The sequence below is a fragment of the Leptonotus elevatus genome, chromosome 8 (genome assembly GCF_054856555.1).
Source record: "Leptonotus elevatus isolate MCC_2025b chromosome 8, RoL_Lele_1.0, whole genome shotgun sequence".
In the NCBI taxonomy this organism is placed as follows: Eukaryota; Metazoa; Chordata; class Actinopteri; order Syngnathiformes; family Syngnathidae; genus Leptonotus; species Leptonotus elevatus.
Genome location: NC_141246.1, coordinates 1,688,348 through 1,707,080, shown reverse-complemented (window position 1 = coordinate 1,707,080; position 18,733 = coordinate 1,688,348). Strand labels below are relative to the sequence as shown.

General features: G+C 44.0%; 1 protein-coding gene across 2 annotated transcripts in view; it reads right to left on the bottom strand.

The window, feature by feature from the left end:
- The window catches only part of grin2ab (glutamate receptor, ionotropic, N-methyl D-aspartate 2A, b), a 132,955-nt gene extending 114,865 nt beyond the window's left edge, over positions 1 to 18,090 (bottom strand). Inside the window, exons 1-6 of one of the 2 annotated variants that reach the window (XM_086082491.1) lie at positions 17,843 to 18,090; positions 16,330 to 16,402; positions 12,356 to 12,443; positions 6,245 to 6,348; positions 2,913 to 3,017; positions 2,339 to 2,512 (exon numbers count right to left, since the gene is read on the bottom strand). In XM_086082491.1, the coding sequence (XP_085938617.1) occupies positions 2,339 to 2,512; positions 2,913 to 2,930 (192 nt within the window). In that variant the 5' untranslated portion in view covers positions 2,931 to 3,017; positions 6,245 to 6,348; positions 12,356 to 12,443; positions 16,330 to 16,402; positions 17,843 to 18,090. The remainder of the gene's footprint in view (positions 1 to 2,338; positions 2,513 to 2,912; positions 3,018 to 6,244; positions 6,349 to 12,355; positions 12,444 to 16,329; positions 16,403 to 17,842) is intronic. The other variant, XM_086082492.1, reaches the window with a different exon arrangement.
- Positions 18,091 to 18,733: the final 643 nt, after the last annotated feature.

Genomic DNA, 18,733 nt, shown 5'->3' with positions numbered 1-18,733 from the left:
CCGCGCTACTTGTGTCACGCTCCAGCATAAAATGGGGCCTCCGAATGCGCTCACATCACATCTCATCACTGACTCCCGCGCCGCGTTATGTGGCTTGCTTTTGGCGCGCTTACTTTACAGCAAATTAGCAGAGTTTCAGCAATCGCCATGAAATTCGACGGACGCGTCTATCATAATAGGACGCACCAAAAATTCTCAAGGGCCAAAATTGAACGGAAAGTCTGCCACCTTTGATTGGAAGGAGGCATTTAAGGGGCAAATTTCATGAAAATGGAAAATAGTCCCCTGGCAGGAGTGTCACCAATCAATGTGAAACTGGACAAACATGTCCATCATTGTGGAATGCACCAACATGTCTCAAACTAAAATGGAAGCAGGCCGTTTTGGTTTTGCAGCTGCCATTTTGGGGACCAATTCCACAAAAAAAGGGGGACTTGAAAATTGGAAAATATTAAACCCTCAATGCTAATTTCACTCACCATGCCTATCATAATGGCATGCACCAAAAAGTTGCCCAGACCTGAAATTGTACAGTAAATTGGCCATTTTGGTTTGAAGCAGCCGTTTTGGACCCTTTTTTCAAGGAAAGGAGGACTTAAAAGATAGGAAAAAAATGAGTCCCTGACAAAAGTTTTACCGAAGGGTTCACATCTTTTTTTAGGGGACCTATAAGGAGGGCACAATATGATTGGCTGCTTGCAAAGTTGAGTAAACGAGCCACTTCTTTGAAATGAATCTTTTTCTCCTTCTCGGTGAACGGTGAGAAGTTACTCTCGGAGGAGGGAGGGAGGGAGGGAGCAAGACAAAAGGGACACTGCAATGATGCGTTTAGCTCTGATTAATATGCATTGTCCTAAAAAAAATTAAAAAAAGAAGAAGAAAATGATGCCAGTGGCTTCTAGTTAGCCCCCAGGACAACATGAGTAGCCCACTGGTCTGGTGATGTGATGGGACACTGTGACTTACTAAAAATAACTAAACATTATTGACATTGATTTATTTAATGAAACTTAACATGGTACATGTTTCTTCTGTGTCAAATGTTGTAAATTGTGTTTAAAAATAAAATGGATTGCGTTGAATGAGCATAAAAAGGCTGTTTTTAATTCAACCAAACCATATTTTTTTTAAATGGTAGTTTTAGAGTCGTAATACTGAATCACGGCTATCATACCCTGATAATCGAATATCGGCCCATGCCTAATTCCAAATCTGTTTTGATCACAACTTATTAGGTTGGTTACGTCTCTGATTGTTGCGACGTCGTCTGTCCCCTTTTCGTGTGGCCTGCTTTGTGGCAAACGAGCAACCTGGTGACCAACAAGCCGAACCCTAAAAGTAAGTGGTGGTCACATCACCCACAAAAACACCCACGCATTTGTGGTACTATCTTTGTGGGGCCATCCCAGTGACATCATGCATTTTCGAGCCTCTTACACACCAACCATAACCCAATTCAAACCTAAACTCTAAAAACAAGTCTTGACCCTCAAAAAGAGGTCTAAAGTTCCTCCAAAATGGCCCCACAAGTCTGTAAAATCCCAGAATATGGGCCCGACCATGTTGCAAAAACAAAGACACACACACACATTTACAAGCATACCGAGTGAACTGACTGCAGCTTTTTGCACAAGATATTTATATTAATGAAGATTGTCAGTACGTTCCAGTCAGTCGTGCCCCACAGAGGCTGGAGATGCCCTCTTTTTGTGTATGTGTGTGTGTGTGGGGGGGGGGGGGGGGGGCAAGGTCATGCTGCTATTCAAGAACACTCACACAATGTCCCTATACTGGCCATTTCCCTTTGATGGAGATGTTTATTAGCATTTCGATATTAGGTCGAATGTGTTATCGGCTATATTAAAGAAAGGGCATTATTACGTTTATACATATAACGGTATAAAAAGCAGTCTTCTCCCTTTTAGTCAGATCTAGTCAATGAAAGAGTGCATTTTACACACACACACGCACTGTTTAGCATGAGGATGAGCCTGAGCTCAAATTATACGCCTGATGGAGAATTAGGAGGCTGCATGACTTCAATACAAGCGTGTGTGTGTGCATGCATTTGCAGAGAGAGAGAGAGAGAGAGAGTGTGTGTGTGCGTGTGTGCGTGCGTGCGCGTATAAAACGTGACTCTATTCAAAGTGTAATTTGAGAATGCATTTGCATGGCCCTTCTCGTCAGCATCATCTCAAGCATCGTCATGTGATTGCAAGAGCCAGCGATGCAACAGCGCCGCCAAGCGTCAGGCGGCGGCCGCGCGCGTCAACAACAGGCTGCGGCGGCCACGCGCGCGGAGCCAGAGCCATCTATCGCTCGTCTCGTCTCTTCTTACCTTGGCTGTCACGAGGCGCGTTTTGCGCCTTCGTCTCGCGGGTCCGTGAGCGTGCGCGCCGCCGCCTCCCTGACCCGCGCGTCGCCGTCGTCGTGGTCGGCCATCGCGCCTCTTCTCCGGCTCCTCATCCTCCTCCTTCCGCCTCCTCCTGGTGCCAAAGTGTTTCAACTTGATCTGCCAATCGTACACATTGCGTGTGCGCGATTAGTGTGCGTGCGTGTCACGGGTGTTGTTGTGGTGCGCGTGCACTGCATGCGGCGACTTGTTGAATCCTGCCAGGCGAGGGCGCGCGCGCGCACGGCAGCGTGATTCGTTAGCATATTTAACGGCGTGCTCGCGCGTTCAGGATCGGAGTTGAATTAAAAAGTGCGCGTAAAAAAAAAAAATAAATAAATAAAAAGAGGTGCGGAAAATGACGCTCCCTCTCGCTCCACACGCAGCAGGTTGTGATCCACTTCCCCTCCATGCATCCCCGTTCCCATCCACAAAAACCCCAAATGTGCCCCTGCGCAACCAGAGCTGCGTGCAAAAAGCAAAATTCCCAAGCAAAGCCATGCACGGCGCATGCACTCACCCCATTCCCGTGACACATCTCTCCAGGCGGCCGGGTGGAGATGACATTGCAGCCTGTTACTCCATTCGGGTGCCCTCCAAGGGGTGAGTCTCCCCCCCTCCACCCCTGTCAAATTAATCCATCAATTGCACCTCCATCCGCGGGGAAGAAGTGATGGGGGGGGAAACGCGCACGCACCAGGAGCACCTCTACCCAGAAATGAGAACAACACACGCTCGGGTTAATCCACCTGTCGTGTCCGCGAAGACCCCCGCCGGCCGCGGCCACCCTCCCGGAGCTCAGGTGCTTATTCCCTCCTGCTCCTGGATGGAGTCAAATGTCCGCTTCGCGCGTGGGGTGGCGGCGGACGGAGTGCGGGCGGTTGGAGGGATCGGCCGATATTTTTATTTATTTATTTATTATTATTTTTTGGGTGGGGGGTGGGGGGGATCTCCAGGCAGCTCCGCGCGCGTTCTGCAGTATGAGAGCCAGTGGACAGCCTCAGCCTCCTCCTCCTCCTCCTCCTCCTCCTCCTCCTCTTCTTCTTCTGTCCTCCTCCGCGTGGATTCTTGGAGACTCAAGAACGTGTGTGTGTGTGTGGAGGGGAGATTCCGTCACACACACACACACACACACTCAAGCACGCACATATATTGATACGTACGTATGTATGTAGGCTATATGTAATCCCCCTGCACACACGCACAAAAAAAAAAAAAAAAAAAAAAAAAACGCGCACCCAAGTTGGTAGTTGGCGAGCCGAGACGCGCACGGAAATGTTCCCCGCTTCAAGTCTTCGTTCGCCCGCAGCCCGCCCGCCCACGCACCGCTGGCTGACGGCACTTCCACAGGAGCAGACTAGTTAATTAAACATAGGGACACCGGGACCTGAATGAGAGCAGGATGGTGGAGCAGGGACGGGGGGGGGGGGGGGGGGGGTGCACGCAGTGGGTGACTTCATCTTCCATTTATAAAATCTTATCAAATGTCTATTTAAAGTGCATTATGGGAAAGTGGCATGCGCAACAATTCCGCCGGGAGAATCCGACTTGTGCGCTTGTCAAAAAACGTCCAACGTCATCTGTGTGTTTTTCTGTGCTGCTTTTACGCTGCCTTGAAAAGATGAATTTGTCCGCAAACGGCACGGAAGGCGAGCGGGAATAAAGGTGACTGCAAATTCATGGAACGGAGTACAACTAATGCTGATATTGATGAAATTACAATAACCATTTTATTTTTTAAATTATTATTATTTTTGGTGCCGTAACGCTTACAACAATGCAGAAATGAATTACAGTCCGAATTTGGCTTTTACAAAACTTTTGACTTTGCATCAGAGCAGTCCTTCTCTAATGGGGGGGGGGGAGCATAGGTGATTCACGGTGGCATCAGAGAACATAGAATAAAGTGTAATTGCACACCCATTACAGTAGGTGTCAGTGGCGCTTTCATTGAATGTGCAAAGAGTATTATAGCTCGTATGCAGAGAAACATTTAAAAAATATAAACAAATGAAAACTATTTATAGTCGGTGCAGTACGACAACGTATTAGGGCGGATCTAATTTATTTATTTATTTTAAAGGGCGGGGGCAATATTTTGAGAGAAAGAAAAAAAATCGCAAATTTGCCACTAAATAAAGTTTCAAATTCGGCACTTTATAAAGTGGCAAATTTGCAAGAAAAAAAACCTCTGAAACTTACGAGAAATACACGTAGCGTAGCTATAGACTAATGTGAGGATCCGTTGGTGGCAGGATGGAGACCGATTCTTTCTTAATTTAAACTGACTCAACACTTCCTGGTCCCCTATCAGCTGACTAACACTAACCAATCAGAAGCTAGCATACTTTAGGTAAATGCAAGTGAATGACGGAGAGCAGCAGATTCGATGCGTCAACTTTTTTTTCTCTCAAATTACTTTAAGTTGCAAAAAAATTTTCTCTTGCAAATCTGCCACTTTATACTCACAAATGTGCAAGTTTTTTTTCTCTATGAATATTGCGCCCACAAAAAAAATAAAGATGTGATAGTTGGGGGGGGGGGGCAAAATATTTTCTCCTTCATGGGGGGGGGGGCGTAGGAAAAATGATAATTGAGATGCATCAGAGAGAAAGATTGGCCAATTTATGCCGATTTCAAAAGAGCTAATATCCGCTGGCGTGTGGGCGTGCGTGTGCGCACGCACGTGGGTGGTTTGTGTGGCGTGGGTACGTCGTACTCGTGCACGTCCACGCTACACGCGCATTTGTGGCGCATATAGGAGTGTGCGCACACGTGGCGTTCGTACGCGCGCGCGTCACCGCCATCACACGACAGCATCAGTACGCTCCGCGCGCACAGACAGAACATTTCAATATCCGCTCAGCCGTTCACTGACACGCACACGCGCACGCACGCAAACGAGCCCGATGATGTGTCATGTTCCCCGTCAGTGGCTTTTGCTCGTTAAAGCGGGCGAGATGAGTGAAACTGGAGAGGCTTGTGAGCCGCGCAGCCTCAATTAGACGTAATTAGCCCATCAAAACTGCAGCTGGGGGGGGGGGGGGTATGCGCGCATAAGGGGGGGGGGGTCCTCGGGGAGCCCCCCCACCCCCCTTATCTCTCTCGAGAGAGAGTCGCCTTGTAGTCCCGATGCAGACAGATGGCGTGCACCGGGTCACGTTAGCGGGCCCGCAACGCAGCTCCGCTCCGCTCGACTTGGCTCGGCTCAGCTCGGCTCGGCTCGACTCGGGCTGCCACATTTTAAAAAAAAAGCAGGCTGCGGGGCTCATTAGCAAAGGAGCGCAATCCTCCTCTTCCTCGTCATCTCCTCGATCGCATCCCGAGGATCACATTCTCCACCTGTTGACGCCCCCCCCCCCTTCCCCCTCCCCTTCCCCCTCCCCTTCCCCCTCCCCTTCCCCCTCCCCTCGAGCCCGCCTGGCTGGGACGAAAGGAAACAGACGCTTGCGTAATGTCAACATGAAAGAGGAAAGTGCGCTTTTCTTTTGAGGAAAAAAAAAAAGAGATTTCAGGAGCTTTCCAAATAGAAACGCTTTGAGTTGTGTTTATTTATTTATTTATTTCTTCTTTCATTGTTGTTGTCAAGGCAAGCCCTGCAGTGCAGATGCGACGCAAGGTCCATTAAGAGCCCCTCGCCAAGCCAAAATGAGCCCCGGTGGAGCAATTGCAAAGCTGCTCTTTTAATATTCTTGACGTTGGGGAGCGCAATGAAGGTTTCGGTTTCAAAGCTGTCCTGCTATAAAACCGTCAGGCGACGTGACCTTGACACAAAAAACGTTTGCTCGGCCAATCCGGAAGCAGATGACTTTTTCTTTGTGGAGAAAAGGCAAAGAAGAAAAGAGGAGATACCTGAACATGCGCTTGTTGTGGAAGGAGCGCTTGAAGTTTGTAAACGGGAGCACTTTTTAAAAGTGGAGACCTCCGCCAAGGCCAAACAAGGATGCCAGAGTGCACTGAAAAAAAACACAAAACAGAGCTCTGTTGTTAAATGAATGAAGGCCGTCGTTCAGTCGTGTTTTACTTTGATGAAACTCAACTCGCTTCTCAGTAAACGGCAGCTTAACGCATTTGCTCCCAAAAAAAACGCATAAATATGTTCGATTTTAAATATCACCAGTGTCCCAAAGACGTATTTGTACTTTTTTTAGTTTTTTTCATGCAGCCTCTGAACTGAAGAGAATGGTTGAAACAATGGTATTTATTACGAAAACGGCCAGCAGATGGCAGCAGAGTATAAGAGATCAACCAGAGCCATTTTGCAACAATCTGTTTCCCCCACAGTTTTAAACAGATTTGTGAATAATGATGAAACTTAGCTATATGCTAATGCTAATTGCTGCAAAACGGAAACAGATACAAATATACTTTTTTTTTCCTGAAGTAAGAAGAGACTCTAATCTTTCTTTTGGTCGGTTCCACGTTTTTATAACAATAGAACACAATATTCTGAGTTAAAAAAAGAAATACAACTAAGAGAATTACTTGACACATGTAGCCATTTTCAGCAGTAAGAAGTTTATATTTTGTCTTGAATTAATTTGATAACTTCATGATTTTTATTGCAAAATGAATACCTTTAAAAGCCCATTTGGCTACTTGCTGTCGACTGAAGATGACATCACACGTGCTCGGGGCTCAGCTACCGACCAATCACGGCTCACCTGTTTCCTGGGTTTGGTCATGTGATGTTAGCAAACTGAGCCGTGATTGGTCATTACCTGTTTACTGAGGACACACGATGTCCTCTTCAGTCGCCAGCAAAATGTGTTTTTTTTAAAGGAATTAATTGTGCATTAAAAATCATCAAATTAATTCTAGACAAAATATATAATTACTGGGTCAAAAAGTCCCACCCACCATAAAATTACACCCACACAAATCCAAACACAAAATCGACACAGCTACACACACACACACGAATGTTCAAAGTCAGCCGCCCGCTCGCCGCTAATCACTCCAGCAAGTGTGTTATTATGGAAAGTGTGTGTGAAAAAAAAAAAAAATTGCAAGCAAAAGCCATTATCGTGGTGCGCTACGTCGCGGACGGCGCGCGCTAACAATCGACTCGTTTTTCCTTTTGTTGTATAATTAGCCAAGACAAAAGGCTGGCGCCGCTAACGACGTTTGGCTAACATAGCGGCGGAAATGAAAAGAGTCATCCCGATGAAATCAAAGGCGGCGATATATGAAAACCCAGCGCCAGGCAGCCAGCGCACAAACTGATAAATATGAATGTACATAAATAGATTAGAGAGGAGAGAAAACCATTACACAAGGCCTCTGACAAAAAAGAAAAAAAAAAAAAATGATGTGGGCAATTTCTGGTTACCATGGTAACTACTTTATCAGTGTCACCACTTTTTGTGAAGGCAGCAGAGCATCCCAGTTACGGGCTAGCATCCCACTCGTAGACAAACGCACGAGGGAAAGCTAAAGGGCTTTTAAAAAAAAATAAAAAATAAAAATAAATAAATTTAACGGACGAGGCTCCAAATGATAGCGAGACACGTTTCCATGACAACAGGAACGGAGGGTGCAACTCCAGAAGAAAAAAAAAAAAGGTGCAGATTTGGATAACGGCGTGAAAGAGAAATGTTCTTCATGCGCAAGAAGGGCCGAGAGGGAGGCGAGAAGTTGGCGTTTCAAGCCTCGATTAGAATTTCAAGTCAAGCTTATAAATCAGGGTTTCGAGTCTACAATTATGGTTCGACACCAGGCTTCAAATTTAGGCATGACCGATTAAAAAAAAACAAAATCTCGGCGACAAGAAATGGATTCATCTGATGTCATCGTTCATCAATTCATCAAAAAAAAAAAAATGCAGATTCTTCCATTATTAAAATAATTGTTAGTGAGCAGCACTAAAATTAGAAAGATATAAAGATAAAGTGCAATTCGTATGATCATTATCAAATTCGGTATCAACACATGGATGATCGGTATCGGAATTGACTGCAAAAAACCCCTCATCAGAAGAAATAAAAAAAATAAGTTACTTTATTTGTAATTAATCTGAATTTTTGGGGCCTTGGTTTAAACAATCGAGGTTTTCAAGAACGTGTTAGGGTTTGAAAGCTGTGTTAGGGTTTTTACATTCAAGTTTCAGGCCAAGTTCAAGTTTTCAAAGGAGGGTTTCAAGCCTAAATTAGGGTATCAAACTAGAGTTAGGGTTTGATGATAGCGTTTCAGGCTCGGGTTCCAGTTTCAATTTAGGGTTTCGAGACTGAGGGTTTCAAGCTGCTGGATTTCAAATAGAGTTGATCATTTAATGGTTTTTGAAGACAGATTTAGGGTTTCAACAAGCCATGGTTAGGGTTTCAATTATAGGCTAGAGTTTGAAATTAGGGTTTTGTGTGGTGTCGGCCACAAGCCTGGGTCAGGCTTTCATGAAGTCCGTTTATTTCTTTGGTCGGGCTCGTTGGGCGCCGTAATATCGTTTTTTCTGCCGCAAAAAAAAGGTGACACGGCATCACACAATCCAGATGAGACACGAAAGCCTGAATCACTTGTTGTGCAAGTGGAAAGTGCGGACGGCGTCGGTGGGCTGCGCTCGCAATCCCCCCTCGCGCCCGTGCCCGCCCTCTCCTCTCCTCTTTGCACTCAGTCAGCTCGTTGGGTTTTATTTAGACGCAGGAAGTGAATCACCGCATCAGTAAGCGTGCGTTTACTTTCGCTGCCATTTATCACTCGCTCTTTCTCACCAAGAGGGGGAGTCGCTGAGCGAGTGGGTGACCTGGAATGATTGCCACCCGTGGGTGAGGGTTGGCGGGTGGCAAGACGGGGGAGAGAAAAAAAGGGCTGTGTTTAAATAATAGGGTTTCAAATTAGGGTTAGGGGTTCAAGCCTGGGTTAGAGTTTTAAACTAGTGTTAAGAGTTTGAAGCTAGAATTGGCATTTCAAACAGTGTTAGGGTTCCAAACTGGGGTTTCATGCCTAGGCTAAGGTTTAAACCTGGGTTAATGCATCAAACTAGGGGTAGGGTTTTAATTCATGATTTCAAGCCAAGGTTACCTTAATCTAGGGTTAAGGTTTCAAGTCAGGACTGGCATTCAAAGTAAGGACTCAAGACAGTGTTAGGGTTTTATATTAGGGTTTCAAGACTAACTTGGGGTTCTGAATTGGGTTTTCAAGCCTGCATTACTGTTTCAAATTGGAGTTTCAAGTCTTGGTTAGGGTTCGAATGTCAAATCTGAGTTTGTGTGTTCAAATTAATATCATGGTTTCAAGCCTGAGTGTTTTAAACTAGGGTTTGGGTTTCAAGCCAGGATTGGTTTTATAAGGTAGGGATTCAAAGCCGTTTTAGGGTTTCAAGCCAGGGTTCATTTTTTAAACTCGGGTCAGGGTTTTGAGTCAGCAATGGCGTTTGAAAGCAGGGATTCAAGACGGTGTTAGGGTTTTATATTAGGGTTTCAAGCCTAGGTTGGGGTTCTAAATTGGGGTTTCAAGTCTGCATTACTGTTTCAAATTGGAGTTAGGGTTTCAAGTCTTGGTTAGGGTTCGAATGTCAAATCTGACTTTGTGTTTCAAATTAATGTCATGGTTTCAAGCCTGAGTGTTTTAAACTAGGGTTTGGGTTTCAAGCCAGGATTGGTTTTATAAGGTAGGGATTCAAAGCCGTTTTAGGGTTTCAAGCCAGGGTTCATTTTTTAAACTCGGGTCAGGGTTTTGAGTCAGCAATGGCGTTTGAAAGCAGGGATTCAAGACGGTGTTAGGGTTTTATATTAGGGTTTCAAGCCTAGGTTGGGGTTCTAAATTGGGGTTTCAAGTCTGCATTACTGTTTCAAATTGGAGTTTCAAGTCTTGGTTAGGGTTCGAATGTCAAATCTGAGTTTGTGTGTTCAAATTAATATCATGGTTTCAAGCCTGAGTGTTTTAAACTAGGGTTCGGGTTTCAAAGCCAGGATTGGCTTTATAAGGTAGGGATTCAAAGCAGTTTTAGGGTTTCAAGCCAGGGTTACCATTTTAAACTAGGGTCAGGGTTTTGAATCAGCAATGGCGTTTGAAAGCAGGGATTCAAGACGGTGTTAGGGTTTTATATTAGGGTTTCAAGCCTAGGTTGGGGTTCTAAATTGGGGTTTCAAGTCTGCATTACTGTTTCAAATTGGAGTGAGGGTTTCAAGTCTTGGTTAGGGTTCGAATGTCAAATCTGACTTTGTGTTTCAAATTAATGTAATGGTTTCTAGCTTGAGTGTTTTGAACTAGGGTTCGGGTTTCAAGCCAGGACTGGCATTTCAAGGTAGGGATTTAAGGCAGTGTTAGGGTTTCAGGCCGGGGTTACCATTTTAAACTTGGGTCAGGGTTTCAAGTCAGCAATTGCATTTGAAAGCAGGGATTTAAGACAGTGTTAGGGTTTTATATTTGGGTTTTAGGTACAAGTTAGGGTTCTAAACGAGGGTTTGAAACCCGGGTTAGTGTGGGGGCGGCCCCTTTTTCACTTGCTGTTGACTTAAATTGACATCACAGCGGCAAAGGGCTCAAATTGCAAACGTCACGTGACATGGCCAAACCCAAAAAAACAGGTGAACCGTGACAGTTGTTACCTTAGCGCATCTGATGTCATTTCAAGTCCGCAGCAAGTGGCAAAATGTCCGCACCCTTCGATGGCTAAAAAAAACGGGTGGATTTTACACCAAAACAAACACGATGCCCTGTTTAGACTCGCGGGAGCACAAAGAACATTTTTGACTTGACTTCCTTTTTAAGCTATAAGGTTGGCGTATTGAAATTAATTTTTGGGATGGGGTCGATGGCGGGAGTTGACGCTAGCCACAACCGCCCGCCCGCTGACTTGGTACGTCGGAGCAGTGGAGCGTGACAAAAAGTTGTAAGCGGCGGCGGTGGCGGCGGGCTGGAGCTAATTGGCGCAGTCCAGTGAACAATTTAAAATAGCTCATCTGGAGGCAGTGTTGTTGTTGTTTTGTTTTTTTTTGATGGTCTTTCTATTATCAGTGCAGCCAGCGGGTGCATTAAATATGTTCCGTGAAAAGAAAGATGTCGATGAAAAGGGAGCGGCCCCGTGGCCTTTGCATGCAACGTTCGTCACTCGCCGTTGAGGCTTGTATGTTTGGAGCATTAGCAGGATTGTCAGCGTCCGTTGGACACTCGCCGCCAAACGCTTTCACCCGCTGTATTTTTAGGCGCACCCTCGAGCTGTGGACAAGTTGGATTACATCACGGCTTTCAGTGCTCTCAAAACAAGGATTCGGGCTCCGAAATTGGCTTTCAAACCGGGGGCAGGGTTTCAAGCGGGGTTTTTTAGGGGTTCAAATGAGAGTTTCAAGACTACTAGGGATACTTGACTGATTGAACCATTTTCCGTAGTAAAAAGTAAGGCCCGACGATATGATTTTTTTTAGACCGATACCGCTACCGATTTTGGCAGAAAAAATACAGATTACCGATTTATCTGCAGATTATTTTAAAAAGATATACTTAATGCATAAAATTGTGTTCCCACAGAAAAACACTCCCGATGTTGATGCTAACTTCCCGTTTTTTGAATGGGATTTTCCCTTTTAGCATTAGCGCTAGGCTAGCAATGTTTTAAAAACTAAGCATGTTTTGTATTTAAATATACATTGGATGCAATTCTTATCGTTGTGTGTTTAGATTTACAGTGAACTCCAAATGGGATGTCATTAAACAGCTTAAAGGACACTTAGGGACAACGGAATAACCAGAATAACATACGCTACACAATTTCTAGTTGCTAATGCTGCGCAAGCAAAATGGTGCCTTCGGGGTACTTTCACAGCGTCGGAAACTTCGGTTTTCTTCGATGATAACGTTTTAAGGGGAAAATAATCGGCCATTTGGCCCAACTGGCTGATTGGTTTGGCCAATGTTTGAAGGGTAATAATCGACCGATTAAAATCGGTGGCCAATTAATCGGTCGGGCCCTCGTAAAAAGTTGAAAAGTAGAATTTGTTAGCTTCATTATTTTTCATGTAGAATTAATACCTTTAAAAACGAATTTTTCCTCTTGCTGTTGACTGAAGATGACATCACCTGTGCTGAGGACCAATCATGGTTCACCTGTTTTCTGTGTCTAGAAAATAGCAACAACAAAAAAAAGGTTTTTAAAATATTAACTTTTTACTACTGAAAATGTCTCAATAAATCAAGTATCCCTTTAAGAGTTTCAAATTAGGGTTTCCACTTTCCAGCCAAAATTAGGGTTTCAAATTAAGGTTTCAAGTCAGGGTTCGAGTTTCAAGATAACTGAGGTCAGGGTTTAAAGCAGAGATTTTAGAGGTTCAAATTTGAGTTTCAAGCCAGAGATAGTTTGAAATTAGGGTTAGAGGCCAAGGTTAGAGTTTCAAGTCTTAAATTAAGGTTTCAAGCCCGGATTAGAGGTTCTAATTAGTTTCAGGCAGGGTTATGAGTTGGAGTAGTTGTACTTTTTTTTTTTTTTTTTAATACTTGAACCCTTTTTTTGTGCAATACTTGTTGCGGACTCTAAAACTCCAGCGGCCCCCCCACAGAGGTTGAGAGTGAGACTTATTCCATACGGAATTTATGATGTAAATTTTAAAACCATCCAACAATGAGGTCAGGTGCATGCCTTTTTTTATTTTTTTAAATGTCCATCTGCTCATTTGTGTAGCGTTTGTTTCGTTTTGTGGCCGCCGCCGCCGATGATGATGATGATGATGATGATGATGATGGTGAGGATGATGGATTTGGCGCTGCGTTTCTCCTAATTGGGAATCGCAGACTATTGTCCATCTGCCACCTCTTCCTGCAGGACTGATGGAGCGCAACTCCGGCTAGGAAAAGTGGCACACGTTGGTTCAGGTGACGTTTCCTTGGCACGCTACGGTCAACCGGGATCAACAAAGGTTTCATTAGCAAAAAAGCGCGCAGAGCCAGTCACATGATCCTCGTTACGCCCGCGCCGAGAGCCTGGGAACCGCCGTCGGGGACGCGCTAAAAACGCTACAATCGTGCTAAGCAGCCAGGAAAGGTGCCGAAAAAGATGGATGACCTCACGAGGGATTGCCGGGTTGTTGGTTTTTTTTTTGGGGTGAAGTCAGCCACAAGTGCAAATTCTTTAAATCAAGGTTAAAAAACGATGTTTTTTCCCCATTTGACTAAGGTCTTTCACTCTAAAAACAGTTGGGTTCAAAATAACCCAACTATGGGTAAAAAAATGGAGCGATCCTCTACTTGGGTCAATTTGACCCAACTTTGAGTCAAGAAATGGTTCTTTTAGTGTAAAACAACTCATAAATATTGGTCAGATCCTTTCCTTGGGTCAAAAAATGGGGTCAATTTGACACAAAATGACCCCATTTTTCTTTTTTCATAAAGCGGATCGGTCTATTTTTGATCCATAATTGGGTTACTTTTGACCCAACAGTTTTTAGAGTACATGTTCTCCAAATTCATGTTTGTGCACTGTATGTTAATTATGTCATACATTTACTTGTTCCCAACTTTCCCCGAATATGTCATTCGATTCAAGCTGTTGACAATTCTGACGTGTTTTTTCATTGTATGCATAATTTAGTTCTATTTTGCGAATCTTCCATTTTACTGGAGAACATCGTGAGTTTGCAGCACTCGGACGGAAGAGCAAACGCAGGCGAGGCGAGGCGAGAACGACGGAGGCTCCTCGGGCGACAGATCGGTCGCACGGATCACCAACATTGGCTTTATCGCGCGGACGGCGTGGGCGGCGGCGGCAGCGGGACCAGCTGCTCGGAGAGAGCGAGCGGCGCAGGAGGCGATCGGCGGATGGATCGGCCGCTGACGCCGAACGCCCGAAGCCGCGCTGGGAAAAAAAGTCATCAAGTGGATGTGCCAAAAGCGCCTGCGGTAAAAAGGCCCCCTGCCCGAACGGCCGCCCGCGTGCGTGCGTGGGATTTTCAATGTTCTATTTGCAGCAGGAGACACAATATCATCTTCACATCAAAGACACGGGCTCGCTGCTACTGTATAAGCCACACAAGCAAGGCACTATTTCAAGTCGGAGGACGTTCCCAGGATAGCACGCTAGTCTTTTGCGCTGCTTCGTGTCCCACATTTGACATATTTGCATCTAATAACTTTTTGGGGGCGGCACGGTGGCTGACGGGTTAGCACGTCCGCCTCCCAGTGCAAAGGTTGTGAGATCGAGTCCGGGCTTCGGCCTTCCTGGGTGGAGTTTGCATGTTCTCCCCGTGCCTGCGTGGGTTTTCTCCGGGTACTCCGGTTTCCTCCCACATTCCAAAAATAATGCATGGCAGGTGAATTGGACACTCCAAATTGTCCATAGGTGCGATTGTGAGTATGGTTGTTCGTCTCTGTGTGCCCTGCGATTGGCTGGCAACCAGTTCATGGTGTACCCCCGCCTACTGCCCGAAGCCAGCTGGGATAGGCTCCAGCAACCCCGCGACCCTTGTGAGGACAAGCGGTACAGTGGATGGATGGATGGATGGAACTTTTTGGGGGGGTACGGGGGTCGGAGGGGTAAACTTTTGAAAATAATTTGAGATGAATATTTGGGAATTTTTCATACAGTTCTTTGGTATTTTTGTTCACTATTATGGTTTCTTTAGAATTTATGGGTTTTTTTTACGTGTTTTTCTTTTGCACTAATAGTATTTTTGCCTCAGTTTCATTTTATATACTTAAAACCAGGATCTGTTTTCTATCTGTAATATTGTTTGTATTTTTTGGTGTTGCATCATTTCCAGATTTTATTTAAATATATTTTTTTCGTCTGTGTGTGCCCTACCTTCGGCCGATAACCACTTAAGGGTGCAGCCCACCTACTGCCCGTAGAGCAACTGGGACAGTCTCCAGTACACCCGTGACCTAGTTCAGATAATGGATGATTTTTTTTTTGTCTCATGATTTTACAATTCCATTCTTTATTTTTGTCCAATATTTTGATTCTTTAAAAAATTTCATAATTTTGTATAATTCAACAAATACTTTTGTTATCTTTCTGTAATATTTGTTTGTATTGTCCAATTAGTTTTTTTGGTCTAATGTTTTTACATTTTATAACCGGTATTGTTCGGATTTTTGTGTAATATTTTTTATATTGGTTCCTCAAGAATTTAGTATTAATTTCTTATGTTTTTCAGATATTTTTGTCAAATAAATTTTTAATGTGTGTCATTTTTTTTTTTAATGTTTGACTAACCTTTTTTTAAACTCATATTTTTGTATTTGTCTAATATTTTGTTTTTATTTGGTACGTTTTCTAGTCTGTTCTGTTCCCATTTCTTATACAGTCGACTTTGTTTGATATGTTTGTAATTTAATGTTTGTAATGTATTTATTGACAATTATTTCTAATATTTGTTCCTGCTAATTGGCTATTGCCATTTTTCCCCCATTGCCATTTACTCAACAGAAGTTGGAATCAAGCAATTAAAAAAAAAAAATTGTGAACAATAGACTTTGATTTGGATCTGATTTCCCCTGCGCTACACAATACCAACTTCACAAAAAATAAAAAATAAATTTTTAAAAAAACGACACTTGCACCAAAAAACACTGCAAACGTGTCTTATTGGTTAAAAACCTATCTATGTCACTCCAGGAAACACTGCTAAAAATAGACCAAATGTTGCCAAAATGTTCTAGGGAGGAAAAAAAGAGCAGGCGAGAAAAAAAAGCCAATGATGTGTGGCACTGCGATGCAGAACCTCTGTGGGCTTCTATCATCAAAAAAGCAGGCGTGCTACTGCGTGTGTGTGTGTGTGTGTGTGTGGGTGTGAGTAGGTGTGTGTGTGGGGGTGCGTGTGCGTGTGCGTGTGCGTGTGCGGTGCGGAGCAAGGTCGACCGGCTTGTGGAGACAATCCAGAGATGATGATGTTGATGAGGACGATGAGCAACATCGGCTGCTGTTTGTTCTGCAGGCGAGCTCCCCCTGGCGGCCCGCGGGAGGACTACATGAGGACTAACAGGGGGGGGGGGGAGAAACAAACGCGCCTCACCTTCATCTGTTATGCTCCATTTAGCTCTTTAAGCAATCTCCTGACACACTTTCCATCCATGCGCGGGCTCAACCTAAGAAGAAAGGCGAAAATAAATGAGAGGAACATGACGTTTTTTGGTTGGTTTTTTTTGGCTAGACGAGGCAATTTAAGAGGCTAAAAGGCCAGTTTGGAAATGCACTAAACATATTTGGCCTGACATGTAACTGGTGAAGCTCTGCAGAGTCCCGGTTCAGCTGGCGTGGATTTGACAATTTGCTGACTTACCCACTAAACATCCGACGTACAATGGACCTTCTTCCGCATCATGTCCTCATCGCGTCGGCCCGTCGTGGACCGTATTTCTACGCCCATGTGACCGCCAAAATAGGTTGACATATGACGTCGAACCAAGGCCTTAATATGGACGTTGATATGATGTCCCACACTCACCATGTTTGTACTTGAGCACAAAAAAAAGTATCTCATACACTGCATTATTTGTGTATTTATTTTTTTTTAGTTAATAAAAAAAAGCTGGTGTCATTCATCTGGACCGAACCATCCGATGGCCACGGAGCAAAGCACACTTATGGCTTTAAAAGAAAAAAAAAAACGATTCGTACGCTTTTGTCACGTGCGTTTGTTTTGTTTTGTTTGTTTTATTCGTTTTTTCCTTTCGGACACATTATTACAGATTTCATCATTTTAAATGATGATTAAGGCCTACAATTTAGTCTATAAAAAGCACCAAAAGGACGTCCACGTGACCTGTTTAAAACCGGATTTCAATTTTTCACAGATGTTTTATATATGTCACTAATCTACGTTGAAATGATGTTGACGAAATTACGTAATCTGATATTGTAATCTGCATCCAAATGTAACGTATTTTCTACGCATGCCCATTACGTAGAAACTACGTCGTCTTGCTCAGTGGGTACCTTGCTTATTTATTCACAGGAAAACTGGCCTATTTGCTTTTTTTTTTTTTTTTTTTTAAAGGCCCTATCTTCTATTATTCACTGAAAAACTTCCATATATGAATGTTCTTGTTGTTGTTGTTTTATAACTGATCCTCAGTTATTCACTGAAAATCTTACCTGTTTTGATTTTTTGGGAGGGTGGGGTTGAGAACCTCTCCTGTGTTCACTGAAAAAACATTCATGCATCATTGCGGGAAAGTCTATCCTCCATCCTTAATTGAACATTGTGCCTAATTGTTGATTTATTATCATTTTATTATTTTTTTTGGGTCGGTGGGACCTTTCGTATACCTATTTGCCGTTTTTTTTTTTTAGATCCGGGCAAAGCCATATCTTGTGTCAAAGAATTCTGAACAGCCGCAAATTGAAAACTGTTTCCAGTAGAACTACTTTGAGGACCAATATTTAGCAGCCACAACAATTAATTCGACTCAATTCTTAAATACAAAATGTAGGCCTACAAGTGGCAGTGACCCAACATAGTGTATGTCAGACTGCATTTTAAGTTGTTTTTTTTTTAACTCAAGTGTACGAACAGACCTTCTTACCGTGTTTGTCGTCACGGGCCACCCGCGGCGTCCACGTCATTACGGTGGAACTCAAGCCCCCCCCCGGCGCTGTCACCACCGAAGAATGGCCGGTCGTTAAAAATTCATCCGGACGTGGCAGCGTATCTTTCTCTCTCTCTCTCTGCCTCGTTTGCTCCACTTCCGGCCGGCTTAGAACTTCCCGTCTCTTCGGTCGAAGCTGCAAATTCGAAGCGACCTCCGCCGTTCAGGTCAGACAAAACCAACCATTCGCTTTCCCCGCCTTTTCCCCTCACTTCCGCATTCTTTGGCGAGGGATGGCGGGTGTCACGTGACGTGGGAACTCCAGTGACGCTGGCAAAAAAAAGGTGAGCAAAAAAAAGGGGTTTTCCCGAAGCTTCTTACCTAATTTCCATGTTTCTTGTCGACATAAACACTTTTTCTCTTCATCTTTCTGCCACTCAAGACACTTATTACGTTTAATATAACACAAAAAGGATACTAAGTTTGTTAATTCATGTGTCAAAGTGGATGAGGAAAGTGTCTTATGGAAAATGACAAACATCCGGGCATTTATGATATGCACGCAATGGCGTCGACGCCACGGACTTCCGACTATCGGATTTCACACATCAGCGTCGTTTCCGGCCACTGATGGCCGCGTTCCAACACTACGCCTGCAGATTCAGCATTGATGCACAATTGTCAAACATTAATATAAGGAGTCACATTTGATGACAAATTTGGACCTAATAATGGTATAAATTTCATTACATATAAAGCTTTGTAAGTGTTCACGTAAGCCACTTGTTTCAAATTCAAGGTCATATGTGGTCCGCAAAAGCTTGTTACAATTTCTCCTTGACGTCTGTTCAACACTAGTCATAAAAACGAAAATAGAAATGTGCAGAG